This window comes from Budorcas taxicolor, chromosome 7, assembly GCF_023091745.1.
Source record: "Budorcas taxicolor isolate Tak-1 chromosome 7, Takin1.1, whole genome shotgun sequence".
Classification (NCBI taxonomy): Eukaryota; Metazoa; Chordata; class Mammalia; order Artiodactyla; family Bovidae; genus Budorcas; species Budorcas taxicolor.
Window position 1 is genome coordinate 68526755 of NC_068916.1, and position 15759 is coordinate 68542513.

General features: G+C 45.5%; 1 protein-coding gene across 2 annotated transcripts in view; it reads right to left on the minus strand.

The window, feature by feature from the left end:
• ADAM19 (ADAM metallopeptidase domain 19) overlaps positions 1–15759 on the minus strand; it is a 94903-nt gene that overhangs the window by 14759 nt on the left and 64385 nt on the right. Inside the window, exons 9-16 of one of the 2 annotated variants that reach the window (XM_052643129.1) lie at positions 12729–12895; positions 10692–10776; positions 9895–10034; positions 7797–7974; positions 5929–6018; positions 3351–3546; positions 1867–1975; positions 440–644 (exon numbers count right to left, since the gene is read on the minus strand). In XM_052643129.1, the coding sequence (XP_052499089.1) occupies positions 440–644; positions 1867–1975; positions 3351–3546; positions 5929–6018; positions 7797–7974; positions 9895–10034; positions 10692–10776; positions 12729–12895 (1170 nt within the window). The remainder of the gene's footprint in view (positions 1–439; positions 645–1866; positions 1976–3350; positions 3547–5928; positions 6019–7796; positions 7975–9894; positions 10035–10691; positions 10777–12728; positions 12896–15759) is intronic. The other variant, XM_052643130.1, reaches the window with a different exon arrangement.

Below are 15759 nucleotides of genomic sequence, written 5' to 3' on the forward strand. Positions count from 1 at the left end.
TTGCTTAATTGTATATTAATATGTACTAATTTAAATATTATACTTAAAGATAATGACCATGGTGATAGCTGTTTACTTTGTGCCAGGTACTACACCGAGTGCTTTCAGATGTGGTAACTCTCAGATAGCGGGCCCAGGCTTCCCGGACTCCTAGTTTAGACCATTTCATAATTCATATGATAATTAATGATGAGGATAAAAGAGATATAATAGCCAATCCTTCTAAACAGTTTACAGGGATTATCTCATTTAATCCATACAACAATTCTATGGGGGTGGGTCTTGCTCTTAATAACATGCTCTATAAAGAATGCAAGCCATAGGGCTAGAGAGGTTGGGGAAGCTGGGATTTGAACCCAGGCATCCTCCCCTAGACTCCCACTTCAATCACTGCCCTCTGCAACCCAGAGGCTGAGTGAGGCTGGAGGAAGGAACTTACATGGTTATGGCCACACTTGGTACCAGTCATCACCAGGCCGGGGTCCAGCATGTCACCCTCCTCCTCAGGACCTCGGTAGACGTGGGTGCCCCGACATCGGATCTGCCTTCCGTTGATCACGATGACGGTGTCAATGGGCACTGCATTAGACTCCAGGGGCCGGGCCTCAGAACTCTGACACTGAATCTTGCCACACTTGGCATCTCTGAGCCCAAGAGAGGAGAGGGAAGGAGATGGAATCAGAGACAGGGAAGAGCTGGGACACCAAAGAGCTTCAATCTTTCTCGACTGGGACAGCAGGTTTGTATGGCGGAGAGGCAAAACGCAATGAGTGTGCTGTAGGGACTCAGCCAGAATTCCTCTGTGTGGTCTTAGACCAAGGATAGGATGCTACATCCTTATTCCCAAGCAGATGTAGCCAGAGGGCTGGCCTTGGGAAGTCCCCTTTACCGCAAGAACAACTGCCTGACCTGAGCCACCTAACCCCTTGTGCTCTTTGTACCCGCCCAAACACTCGGGTGTTGCAGCCAGAAGCCTGGTGTCATCCCAAACCTCCCTCCTCCATCCTATATACCAACCCAAGTTCACACCACCATCCTCTCTCACCTAGACACCAGGAAACAGATCTCCCTGCTCCAGACTTGCCCTACAAGGGCCTAATTTCCAAACTGCTCTCAAGCCAAAGTCCAAACTCCCCTAGCCATGTACTCAAGGTTTCTCATAATCTGGTCCCTGCTCAACTAACCAGGCTCATTTCTTAGTAGCAGGCCTCCCCCCCACTGCACCCCAACATTGTACTTTATTAAGTTGCTATCAATTCTTCCTACCACCAGCTTTTCTCTACTCATTTCTCTGCCTGGGACACTCTCCCATGTATCAGCATCATTCCTTATCCTGTTCAAATAGATACTTTCTCCAGATCGCAGCTTAAGCATAACTTCCTCTGGGAAACCACTTCAGCCCACTAAGGTGGGTTAGGTGGCTCCCACCATATTTCCATTATTACACTATCCTGTTAAGTTCCATGTACTCAGCCCAGTGTCTGGCACATGGTAAATCCACAATAGATAGTGGATGGGTGGGTAGGTGGATGGATGGTTGAAATGAATGAATGACTGGGTGAATGACAGGCTATTCACATGAGGGTGTAATTAGTACCCTGTGGAAATGACTCAAGAGGGCTGATGGGCTGCCCTAGTATAAGAAGGTCCCAAAAGGAAATGTGACCTGTCTTCTAGGAAGCATTGTATCCACACCCTCCCTCTGACTTCCTTAGGGCTGAATGGTGCATTGTCGAAAGGGCCTGGAAAAGATTTACTTAAGGGCCTGCTCTAGGGCCAGCCAAGTTGATGAGTGGGCAGGAGTGACGAAAGAGCAGGACTTGCTTTCTCATCCTCATCTCATGGGGTCTGCCTTATGGTCATCACCTCATGTTGCACTTCTTGTGTTTTCCATTCATGTCCTTCCCACAGTTTCCAAAGGTGTCCCCCGCCACATTCACCTTCTCGAAGCAGAGATCAGGAGCAGGCCGGGCTCCTGGGTGGGCAAGAAACATTTATTAGCACACTAGCCAACTTTAGTAGGAGTCAGAAGCCCCCAAAGGACAGAGCTAGCCCTTGGCAAAATCAGGAAGTTAAGGAAGTTTTGTGGGAGGGAATATTCAGCCTTTTCTTTACCCCTTTATCCACCCTCACCTTCTCAAGACCTACTCATAAAAAAAGGTTTTATATCAGTTCTTTACATTTTATTGAGGTGTCATATCTATGGGAGGTTTGTGTGCTAAGCCTTCTTTCTCATGAAGAAGCCCTATCTCATTTCAGGTGTTTGTTATGTTTTTTTTTTTTCTTTTCTTTTTTAAATAAAGGTAATACCTGCAGAAGATGTTTAAGAATAAAATATGTCTTTCAGTTTTTTCTACTTAGTCATTCCAGTTCCTACATCCCTAAAGCCTGGAGAAGCAATCAATTAATAGTGTATTTTCTAAAGATAATTTTATCTCTACCTTCTAGATACAATTCTTGTGTATCTTCTAGAGATAATCTATCTCTAGTGGCAGCATAGTCTGGAGAGTGGCAGCATAGTCTGAAGAGTGGCAGCATAGTCTAAAGAGTGGCAGCATAGTCTGGAGAGTGGCAGCATAGTCTGGAGAGTGGCAGCATAGTCTGGAGAGTGGCAGCATAGTCTGGAGAGTGGCAGCATAGTCTATTCACATGACTGTTTTTACACAGTGCATACAGAGCTGCACCCTCTTATTCAGCTTATGGAGTACCAATGTATGCGTGAGCCAGAATTACCTTAACTGCTAGGATTTATTGAAGGATTTATGGGTTGTTATTGCTCTAACAATGCTGTAATAAATATCCTTGTAAATCTACTTGGCCAAATACAAAGGTAGGACACATCCCTAAGCAGTAGTATGGATGGGTCCAATGATAGGTACACTTAAAAGTCTGGTGTCTCCAAAGTGCTTTCCATTGGGTTGTACACATCTGTTCCCCCACATGTATAATATGGTTTTCTCCACAACTATATTACTATTGTTCTTGTTACAGTATTATCATTCCAACTTATCATATTAATTCTTCAGTCTTTGCCAATACGATACATGAAAAAAAAAAATCCCATCTCATAGTTGACACTTTGCTCACAGCTCTATCCTCCACCTGTTTTATTGGATTATTCTTATCCATTCACTCACTGTGAGAATTTAAAGCATCAAGAAACTAGGAAGAACACTGTCTACTGCCTCCTACTGAAAGTCTACCTTGAGGCAAGGGGATTAAAAAAGGTAATATCTGGAGATGCTCTTTGAAAGCCTGATTCTAAGCAATCCAGAGTGTCTGAAGGGGGAGGCTGGCTAGGAAGCAGTGGAGTGGCAGGAGGGTGGTCCGCTCCCTGGGGAGCGCCTTACCAGGGCCCCACAGCTGCTGGCACTGCCCCTGGTAGGTGAGGCACATGCCATTGTAGCAGTAAGCCTGGCCGTCCTCACAAGGGGTGCCGTCCATCTGGTAGAAGTTGGTGGGGCACTGGGGGGACTTGCCCGTGCAGAACTCCGGGAGGTCGCATTGCCGGGCCTGTTCACGGCACAGCGTGCCTGGGGCCAACAGCTGAGCCGAGGAACAAGAAAGGGGGGATAAAGTCAATCTCCCACCTGTCCTCAATCCTCCCAGCAAGGGCTCATGAGCATCACTCCCATGGAACAGAATTTCCCCTTACCATTATTTCAGAGCACTTTTCATATGACCTCACTAGCTTAAACCACCATAAATCATCTAACAGGAAACATCTAACACTTAGTTTCAAGGTGGTTTTACAAATGTTAACTCTACATAGCAGTCTTAAGAATTATGTAAGAAATAATATTTATGCAACTATTTACAGTTCACTAAGTGCTTTAGTAATAACAGCTATTTTATGGAGCTCCTACTTAAATGCCCAGTACAAATAATATTTCATTTAGTCTTCATGACAGTCCTATGTAATATAATTATCCCTGTTTTATAGATGATGAAATCTGAGGCATGTCTTCAAAGTCTCATGGTTAGTAAGTGGCAGAAGAGCAAAGCCCACTAGTATATATGTACAGACACGCACATACACACACACACACACACACACACACACACACAAACTAGCATTCATGCATCTTTGAAGTCTCAAGCACTCTGGCAATAATACACCCACGTTACCGAGTCAAGCTCCAGGCCAAGTATGTTGCACATGTTCATCTCATGAGATCCTCACAATGTCCATGAGCTAGATACTGCTATTTGCCCCATTCTGCAGATGAAATAACCTGATCAAATAGCACACCTTGGGCAACTGGTAAAGTCTGAGTTTCTGTTCGAGTCTTCCAGCCTCCCTGGGTGGGGTCAGTGCTATTAGTACTCTTTCCATCTTACAGATAGAGAACTCAGGCTTGGATGGGTAATAGGCTGCCCCCGATCACACACACAGGGCTGGAAATGAAGATCTCAGACTCCAGGGCTCATCTTTTCCCACATACTTCTCTGCAGGGAAAGCCTTTCCAAGATCCAAGCTGAAATCCTTGGACCCGGAGACGAGTGCTCTCCACGTTCATTCTCAAGCCTCAGCCTGAAACCCTGACCTGACACAGCACAGCCTCTCTGAGGGATGCCGGGACTGTATTAAATGAAACAGACGGCATGGGAGTTCCCCTGAACAGGCAAAGAGACATATGTCTGAGAACAGCACCCTGCCACACTCCTGGGTGCCTCCATACCACCCACGAGGGATCCCAGGAGGGAAGGTGGGAGTGGGCCAGCTGAGCAGCTTGCTGACAGTCTCAGAGCAAGGGTGGCCTCAGATGCATTTCCCCACCCAAGAGCAGATTGGAGGGGAAAAAGACTCACCAACCCTGGAGCCAGTCTGCCTGGGTTCAAATCCCAGCCCCTTAGGCCGCAGACCTCTGTTCATGCACTTTCTCATGCGTGCATGAGGATAATAACCCTCTCGTGGTTATTGCTAGAAGCTCATGCTAGAAAGAATGTTCTAACAAAGCACTTCAACAGTTTTGGGGAACATAATGAGCCCTGAGCACAGTCCACGAACCGATCTAAAACCCTGGGACCAGATGGGCCCCAGACTTCACAGATTTGAGAGAGCAGACATTACACAGATGTACATACATATGTATATGTGTATATCTCTATATATATACATACACATGACATATGTATATTACATAACCCAGCATCAAGGCCTAGGATTATACTTTATAATCAAACACACTAATGTTTTTGCAATGAAATACACTATTTGCTTTAAGTGTGATTTTTTAAAAAGACTATAATTAGATTCATGTCAATTCAGATCCAATTTTGCCACCAAATGAGTTAAAAAAAATTTTTTTTTCAGTTTTTAGAACTTCCTGAATTTCAGAATTGTAGATAAGAGAATGCAGATCTATAGTAACATTAGTGGTAAAAATGGTGTGCTCTTCCAATCAATACTAAGAATGTGGGCTCCAGAGTCAGAGAAACCAGGTTCAGCCCCCTCCTCACTGTTTAACCCTGGAGAAGTCACTTATACCCTCTGAGCCTCAGTCTCTGCATCTTGAGGATATTAACATAAACCCCATAGGTGTTCTATAAGGACTGAACGAAATGACACACATAAAATTCTCTGCACTGTGCCTGGCACCTAACAAGCAATCCCTTAATGTTAATCAAAACTGTGATGAGAAATATTATGAACGCCAAATAAAATCAAGCCTACTCTCTCTGGACATTTTTTTTTAAAAATAATTTCCCACTTTCCAGGAGGCCCACACAGCCTTCTGGGATAGTCTGAACTCAGTGAGGTCAAATATAGAAAAAGGGAAACTTTGTTCAAAGGCTCTTTCTGGCTCCATGTTTCTGAAACTTTGACACCACCGCTTCCCCAGGACTGAGGCTGAATCCTGGCCGTCAGCCCCTGCAGAGCCTCGGACTGTCAGGTCAGAACCCTGGGCGGGGCGGGCCCCTTACCTTGCAGCGGTGGCAGCAGGAGCCGTGTGCACACTCGGCCCCCTCTCTCAGGGTGCAATTAGCGGCATTGCAGCAGGGGTTATTACATTCCTGGGGAGGCAGCGAGAGGGACGTGAGCCTCAGAGGCAGCAGGGCAGGGAGACGGGAGACAAGGCAGGACGAGAGGCCTTTATCCCCTACCCCACCTCATGTGCCCCTGGAACTCCAGCTCCCTGGGAAATCTCTACCCAAAACACCACTTTAAAGCTTTATCATTAAGATAGTATGTATATATTATAGAGAATATACTTAAGCAGAATCATCAGTAACACAACTTAGACACAACTGCATTTTGACACATTTATAAACATATAGTTATTTTACAAAATCACAATATCCATACCACTTTTAAACTTAACACACTACCCCCACTTTTCCTTGTAATCATGGATTCTTCTAAAATGTGATTTTTAGCATAGTACTACATTATAAGGAAATGTCATGATTTGTTTTTCTCATCCCCAATCCAACATCCAGAGACCATGTCTTCCTGGGATCCAGGCAGACCGGTGTTCCTCCCCTTCTAGCGCACCAGGCATCTTCCCGCCCCAAGGCACAGCTCTCCCACTAGCTAAAGTGTGCCTTCCCCTCCTCGTGCCCCTCGCTAACTCCTACCTCAGCCTTCGAGTGTAGGGTCAGAGTCCACCCCCACCTGAGTAGGGCAGCTCCCCTCATATTACATACACTCCTAGCATCATGCTATTGGCTCTCCTAGTATTTACCACAGTTGTATTTATACATTTTTGCAGCTATTTGGTCAATATGTGTTTCTGGCTTTGGACTATATACCCCATAAGGACAGGGACCACATCTATTTTTTTCTACCTATTTATTTTCCTATTCCTGGGATATGACCTAGTATCACATACTCATTTGTTGAAGGAGAAACTGCTCTGAATATAAGCCATTGGCCAAGCCCACTCATAGGAGTGGGCCCCTCAACCTCACTGGGCCCTCCATGATAATACAACTCTGTCCTTTCTGAAGGGTCTGGGCTGATCTCTCTGAACTCATGCTGGTGCAGGTGGGAAGCCTTTAAATGGTTCTTGTTTTATTAAAGTTACATGCTGGCATTTTAAAAAAGTCAAACCATAGAGAAGATTTAAAAAGCAAATAGTCTTTTCCCACATATATAGACCATCAATCTCATCCCCAGAGTTTATTCTGAATCCATAGACTACTGACACATTCTCCCACAAACTGTTCTGCACGTTAACGTTCATATTTTCATGCTTCATAAAATAGATATGAAACTATCCAGTTCTGCTTTTTGCAGAACCGCTAGCATCTGTTAGAAGTGACAGAGCTACGATATGCCCACTATATTCATCCTGAAGATCAGAAGGAAGGAAAGGGCTTGTACACCACCAATTCTGCTCTTTCTTCCTCCTAGAAGCCCCTTTCAGACTTGACAGGACTTCCTACATCCCCTTTCAATCATTTCTTCTACAGGTCAAAGAGCATGAGCTTGTTATTTTAAGTATCCTCATAATGCCCAGGTTTAAGTTCACGTATCTGGCTGTGGACAGCCAAGGAGGCCATCTGTAGCTCCACTGGCCAGGAATGTGGTTTCTGGGTAGATCAGATGCTCACAAGGAGAACTCCCCTGCATTTTGGACACAGATACTGTCAACCTCAAACTGGGAGAATCTACATAAATGGTCCATATTTAAGGCTTACTCCCCATATGTTATTTGTGATGGGGTCTTTGACTGCCACGTGTATGTAGGAAATGCCTACGACTAATTTTCAGATACATGCTCTTTGACCTTGAGATTTGAAGTCACTGTAAATTCTTCCCCTCCCACTAACATGGCATGACACCTTACCTCCTCCTCCCCACAGTCACACTCTTCCCCATCTTCCAGGTACCCATTTCCGCATCTCCGGCCTCCATACAGCGTCCTGGTGTCTGGCATGTTGGAGAGACACATCCCCCCGCCTGACTGCAGATACCTGTCCAGCTCCCTCCTGTTGCATCTGTTGAACACTCTGGGAAAGGGGTGCCTGGGAGGAGAGCCAGGGCGGAATCAGCTGGGGGGTCTGAGCATCAAGCTGCCAGAATAGCATCAATCCTGCTGCCCATGAGGCTGATTCCAGCTGGATTCAGACCCCCACAGGCCCATGCACATACATTCTGCCCCTGAGAACATCACCTGTACATTAACTTTCTATGAGCTAAGAAATATTAACTACCACATAATGTTTTTTTTTCCCTTTCTCTCCATGGAGGATTTATTTGAGAATCCGAAGCAAAGATTTCAGCCCTTTCCATGAAGGAGTTGCAATAAATAAAGGATAACTAGTATGTTACAATAGGTCTCTTGAGCCTTAGAGTGGAATAAAATTCCAGCCAACCCAAACTTTTCCTGAAGCTGATATTAGATGGAGATTTTCTTAGAACAGAAGACCAGGCCAAAAAAGGCCAAGTTTATGGGTTTAATTTCTTTGTTGGGCCAGTGATCTGATCTCTGCTCTAACGATGCAGGCAGCACTCCAAACTCAACTGCCCAACTCACAAACACATAGTCTGTATCACAAGAGTGTGAAAGGCCCTGCATCCCGCTATTGGGGAGAAGAATCAGAAGTCATGCACTCCTTGGTGAGAGGTGGGTACCATGATTTGCGTGTACAGAGGAAGAGTTATCCTGATCCCAATTACCTAAACCAAGTGCAGGTTAGACACTGGAGGGTCTCCTTCAGTTGTCAGGAATGTCACAAAAAGCCCGTCACTAAAAATTGTTAAATTACTAAAATGTCTGAACAGTTTAAAACAAATTGTAGTAATTAACATAATTCTCTCAACCACCTGTCTACAAATAAGATTTTTAGATTGAGAGAGAAAGAGGTGGGCTTAACAGTGAGCTTGAACCCTGTTCAAACAGCAGAGATTTGAGCACGCACCACGGAGCTGTCTCCTGCATATCAACATCATCCTTTGTGTGACACTTTCTCCATGAAGTGAGGAGAAGACACTGGAACACCAAGAAAGCTGCATCTCCTCTCAGAGAAACAGCAACACGACTCCCTGAGCAGCATGAGCTGGCCCTAGTGGCTTTCCGTAGGAGGAACACAAGCTCCCACCATGATGCCTTCTGAAGAGTGACTCGGGTCCCTGAAGAACCTGGTGCTCTCTGCTGTGTCAGTCCAGACACTGACTCTAAGTCCTCTGAAGCAACTTCAGAGTTCTCTTTAAAAGGCTCTGGTTTAAAGACCCCTCAGAACTACAGTGAGATGGAGCTGCCTTGTCCCTGTTCCTTGTGGTAAATGCAGCCTGTAAAACCCCTGAGGAGTCACCGTGGGGTGTGGGGTTGCTGTCCTTCCTTCTCCTTGTTCTGGAGGCAACATCAGTGCTTCCAGGCCTAGGGGTGACAGCCCTGATCACACTTCCTTCACATGAAGGGATGAAGGGTTATGGTTGTTATAAATGGGTTCTCAGCAAAAAATCGTGAAGTGGAAAAGACACATGTGGTCAGACCAATTTTACAGCTGAAGACCACCGAGGCAGAAATTAAGTGAATCTTGGGTTTCATCAGCTTCCCTGGTGGCTTAGTGGTAAAGAATCCACCTGCCAATGCCGGAGATGCAGGTTCCACCCCAAGGTTGGGAAGACCCCCTTGGAGAAGGGAACGGCAACCCACTCCAGAATTCTTGTCTGGGAAACCCCATGGACAGAGAAGACTAGTGGGCTACAGTCCATGGGGTTACAAAGAGTTGGACTAAACAATAACAACAGGTTCTACCACACCAAAGTTTCTGCTAGAAACCTGTGCTGCTTCCAACATTTCTTTGTCTTCTTCCCCTTCTCTCTTCAAGGCATATGTCAGAAGTATAACAGAGGCTCCCTGAGCCAGGAGCAACACTTGGGCTGCACTGGCCTCTCGCGCTCTGCCCTCCTCCCTGTACTCAGCTTCCTGCTTGACTCACCCGGTGGCCGCAGCCATGATGCACCCACCGTCAGCTGCGCTGGCTGAGCAACAATCCGCGGAATCATGGCTCATGCCGAAGTTGTGACCCATCTCATGGGCCATGGTGGCAGCCACGCCGATGGCATTCTCAGAGTGGTCCTGCTCGGCGAGAGAGCTCAGGTCAAAGACAGCTCCCCTCTGCAGCCCTGCCTTTTCCTTAGCCAAGCTCTCCACTGATAACACAACTGCTGGGCACACAGGCTCAGGGACTTAAGTACCCCGCAGCATCTGTCAGTAAGCACAGGTCACAGAGAGGTTGGCAGATAAACGCCCAGCAGCCTCCTTGCTGTCTACTTTACAGGCCAGAAATGAATAGCACAAACATTCTCACAAACTCAGAGAGAACGTCAAAAGAAGGCAATAATTTCCTAACTGTGACTTTGAGACAGGCTCTTGCTCCATAAAGATACACAGAACAACCCGAGGCTTGAAATAAAATCATTTTTATCTCTGTATCTTATAATTTGTCAGCCCTGGTCTGGACCATATAAGAGATGTAGTGATGTATGATTCATGTCATAGCTTCAGGGTTCTCCTGAGTTTGCGAACTGGGGATAAATGACAATAAATGAAAACTCATCCCTTAGTACCTCCATCTCTTAGAACTTAATACCTTCATTTAAAAAAACTTCCCTTCTTTATATCTAACCTTTTTTCTCTGTAATACTTCATACACAATTATTGTTAGAAGATGACCTCCTATTTTGTAGGGCAGTTTTCCACTTTCTGCAGCATTAATAATGGCTTGAGACTCACCATGTTGACTCCTCCAGACTGGTACACGGAGCACATGGCCATGAGGGGGGCCAGGCCAATGGTGGTGCCATGAAAGGACATGCCCCTGCGGGAAGGAAGGAGAGGTGACTAGGGTAGGGGCTAAGGGGGCTGCTCCCATGTGCCCAGAAGCCATCATGGCCTTCCTCGGCCCTGCTGACATTCCCAGATCATTCCCAAGGGGAGAAGTTCTACTACTCTAAGCCAATGCAACAATTCCCAGGTCACCACACCTCTCTATTCTTCTCACCTACTCTCTAACCGCTCTAGACAAACAGAAAAGAAAGCCAAAGGTCACTTCTTCCCATAGTACGGCCATAATCCCATCCCCTGGAAGGAAATGGGCAGGGCTTGCAAAGCTGCCTCCCATTCCTGCTAGAGAGGAAAAGGTCAGAGGGTGGGGATGAGGGAAGGGTGGCACAGATTCTACTGCTGAAGTGAATCATGCCCACTTCCGCCAGCTGCCAAGGTCCCCTGCCATATCCCTGGCTCTGTGGTATGTGTACGGCAGGGGACGGGGCCGGGGGCGGGGGGGGGGGGCGCGGTGCGGTCAGGGCAGCAGCTGCGGGCGCTGATGTTTCTCTGCTGAATCACTCTGGGGCCAAGGAAACAGATGTGTCCCATAGGGATAGAGTGCAGCTGGGTGCGAGGATGAGCTGTTTCTGCCTTTGTTTTGTGACTGTGACCCTAATCTGCAACAGCCAGCTACATGCCCCTAGTTTAATACACTCTTTTCTCAGCTGTCTGCATCCAGCACAGGGGCAAAGGAATGAATAAAATACCGGTGTTTTCGTGCATGCCACAAATCATGAAATTTATTTAAAGGATCTACATGGAAATTCATTACATCATGCTTTCATATCTCTGTGTTTGCCTTCTTATATAGTCCATGACATCTCAGAGAGCCAAGACTATCTTATTTATTTGGGGATCATGAGAACTTAGCTTAGAATCAGACACACAGTGGGTGCTTAACACATGTTCGCTGAATTCAATGCAGATTTATCTTTAGAAGAATAATCTGCAAAAAAAAAAAAACAAAAAAAATGCAAATCTCTAGGAAGCCCTATTGATTGTCTGATAAACTGAGGAAGTTATACTGGAAACTGGATTCTAGGTCTTGCCCAAAGCAGGACACCAGACTTTCAAAGATCAGGCCAAAGCTTTGGTAATCAAAGACTCTTTTTAGGTAAGTGTGTCATCAAGAAATAAGAACTCAGGTTTTGGGTAGAGCTATTTCCTCGGTCTCTTTTAAAGTGGAAACAAAGGTTTAAATGATTGTTGTTTCAGAGATATTTAGGGAACAGGAAAAAATGGCTTTATTATGTATGTGCTTTTTGTTGTAACTTCCTCAGAATACCTTTGGAAGTCAGCACTAATAAATACCAGACTGTCATCATGGGGGACTGTCACAGGCCACCATGACCCCCATCAGTTTCTGTTCTTTTCTTTCTGGGATTGAATAAACTCCAACACAACCACTCTCTCCCCACCATGTCTCCCTCCCGTCAAACGCACTATTCCTGCATCATCTGCCACTTGACTACCTCGCAGTTGGCCCTGAGACCCTGGGAATGACATGAAGGACAAGCTGAGGAGGCCCCTGTCCTGGGCCTGCATGGGGAGATCAACTCCTACACTAGAACAAAACGCCATGAAGATCAGAGTGAGCCCCTTAGAAAGTCTGTTTCAACGCGGCCATGACGAACAGTCAGTCACTTCCCAAACACACACCCAGTTGATTCGGAGACTCAGCTAAATATGTCTAAGGCACTAATTTTCTAATTTGGGTTGCAAACACTTCTTGGAATTGTTATGACTCGGGCTTTTTAGTATTTTCCTGAATATACTGGGCACAGAGCACATGCCTGAGGAATATTTGGTTACTGGAATGGAGAGTCAGGATAGCTTAGTCCAGCCAACTGTCAACACTGGGGAGAAAGGACAGACGGCACACGCACTGAGGGCAGGGGCTTTGCAGCCAAGGGCAAGGCAACACACATGGAAAAGGCTATTTACGTGATTAACTGCGCGTTGTCATGGTTCTTCCGGGTGAGCAGCTTGCGCCTCCAGCTCAGAAATGACCAGAGGGTAGAGTACGGGTTCTCTGAAACTTCACACATGTTCCCATGAGTCCACACTTCCAAGCCCACAAGGGCAATCCGGATATTCAAGGATCGATAAAACTGAAAACACACACGGAAAAGTCACAGCGTCATCTGTCGGCACCACCTGAGAGTATGAACCCCTTCCCAGCAAAAGTGCTCAGACCTCAGATTCCAGATTTCTCTTCTCTACCTGCCTCCAGGGGAGGAGGGAACAGGTGTTGCTCTTCAGATTTCGCAGAAGGGGAACAGCCTGAGAGAGGCACAACATCCTGAGAGAGGCACAACATCCTGAGAGAGGCTCTGCCTCTGGTAGCAGAGCTGGGGTGACTTAGATTAGAGACATGAAGACTGAATCAGGACACAGAGTTGCTTTCAGACATACACAGGGCTCTTAGTGGAGAAAGGGGCAGCACTATTACACATGAGCCTAAAGTGGGGCTCAGTTAACAGGTAAGACAGACAGGAAGATACATTTCATTTTAAAATAGGAAGAAACTTTCAAAGCTGCTCAAGAGCTAAGCCTCACTGTCATCTGTAACAAGTACCCTTGGCTCATGTGTCTGGTACAATCACCCCACCCAATTCCTTTCATGGCCCTTATTTTTATATATGTCTAAAAAGTTCTCTTGTATATGAATATTTAAAACAACTTTATTAAGGTATAATTTATACATCATAGAATCCACCCACTTTAAGGGTAATATTTTTTAGTAAATTTACCAAGTTGTAAAGTGATCACCATAATCGAATTTTAAGAGTATTTTCATCATACGAACAAGAAACCTTATGTCCATTTACTATCATTGCCCGTTTTCACCCCTAGACCGGGGTACTCACTAATCTACTTTCTATCTCCACAGATTTGCCTTTTCTGGATATAGTCTATAAATGGAATTATATAATACAGGGTCCTGTGTGTCTTCTTTCATTTAGCATGTTCTGAGTCTCATCCATCTTGCTGTCTATATCATTCTGCCACTTCTTATTGCTGACCAGTATTCCATGCCGTGGATATACCAAATTGTATATGACTTTACTGAAAGATGTCTCCCACTCATTTTGGAAGTAAATGGGTATAAATGATGATATACACACATAGATGTGCTTACTCTCAAAATTTCCTTCCCCATCACTGGAAGTTCTCGGGTTTTGTAAAGGATACCACAAACAGATTGTAAGCACGAGGCTGTAAACGTCCCAGATAATCCTCATGATTTTACGCAATCCAGAGATACTGAAATTCTATAAATGAGACCTGATTCTTGGGCTCCTTAATGCTAGAGCTACATCTAACCTTTATTACACAGTATCTTTCATCTCACGCACACACAGCAGGAAGAAGGTTTTCTTTAAAGCTAAGTACTGGAAGGCGTAGATACCAGAAATTCCCTGACTGGCCAAGCCCTGGAGAACACCGAGGCAGCAACTTAAAAAAAAAAGTCATCATGGGGGCTTTCCTGGTGGCTCAGTGGTTAACGCAAGGTGGGCACGGGTTCGATCCCTGGTCAGTGAACTAAGATGCTGCATGCCTTATGCTTTGGCCTAAAAAAAAGTCATCACAGCCAAACCTAGGTCATATAAGCAGGAGATGTCGTCTCAATCCAAAAGTGGCAGGTACAGCCCCTGGTAAAAATAACAATCATAGCAACAATGTTTATCAACTACTTTCTACATATTAAGGACTGAGGCTTAGAGAAGTTCAGTAACTTTCTGAATTCTCAGCAGGAAGCTGGCAGAGTTGGGATGAAGACTTGGATTATTAGACCTCAGAGTCTACTCATGACCCTACGCGGAAGTGCTGCCCTATTTACCCATCCAGAGAATCAACTTGCCCCCAGGAAACTGTGGTGTAAATGGTCTCCAGATTCAGCAAAATATCAGTTGACTTCAATGGAAACTGTGATTTTCCTGTTTTGTGCCAGGTCAATCATTCCAGAAAATGAAGGGTTTGGATTCCAATTCAAACTTGCTTCACTAGGGAGCTTTTCAAGGACTTGACTTGGCTTTTTCACCGGGAAGGAAAAACATTCTAGACTGGGTTCATGATTCGGCAAATGAGTCCAGTGCATTCCAGTTTTAGTTCCATAAGAGTTCAGTTCAAGGAGCTGGGTCAGCAAGCCTGAGAGAAATGGGCTTGCCTGCCCTCACCCCAGCCAGGGGTGACTAACCTCAGCTGAAGATGAGAGAATCAAGGCTGCTTCACAAAACAAACCAGCAGGCAAGGTTGGGGACTTCCAGCAAGGATGGGGGCTGGCTAGTGCCTCTCTTCTCCTTCCACTTTTCACCAGCACCCCCAATTCTAACACCCGGACCAGCTGCAGAGTCCACAAAGGAAACCTAGCCAAGTCTCCCACCTGCAGCGTCTCCAGAACAATAGCCGTCACGTGGGTGATAACAGGGTCTACCCCAGGGAAACAGCTTTTCTTATTTTCCCAGATGCTGAGTGTTTGGGTTGTGGGATCATTTCAATGTAATTGTTGAGGAGTTGAAGGCGAGAAAGAGGATTGGACTGGGTCCCTGGAGTGCTCCCTTCCAGGAAATGTCAGTGTTTGTATTTAACTTTCACCTGTCAAGGACCATCACTTCCAGAGTCATCTAAAGCAAAAACAGAGGGCATAGACCCTCCCATCCAATGAATCCAGAACACTACCAAATTTGCTTGTAAATCCCTAAAAATATTGAAGTTGTCTTCTTTATCCTCCAATATTAAAAAAAATGATTCCCCCTTCAGACTTGGGATCCATGAATCCCTAGCAGACCAAGAGTTAAGCCTCAGACATTTCCTGAGTGCCCTGAGACTATATGATAAATGTGATCAGATTCTCACAGAGACCTGCAATACCAAATGATTAAAATCTACTTTTAAAAACTATTTACTACTTGCCTACCAAGACGTCACTGTCATTCTAGGTTACCTCTTTTACTTCATTTTGCATTCTTTC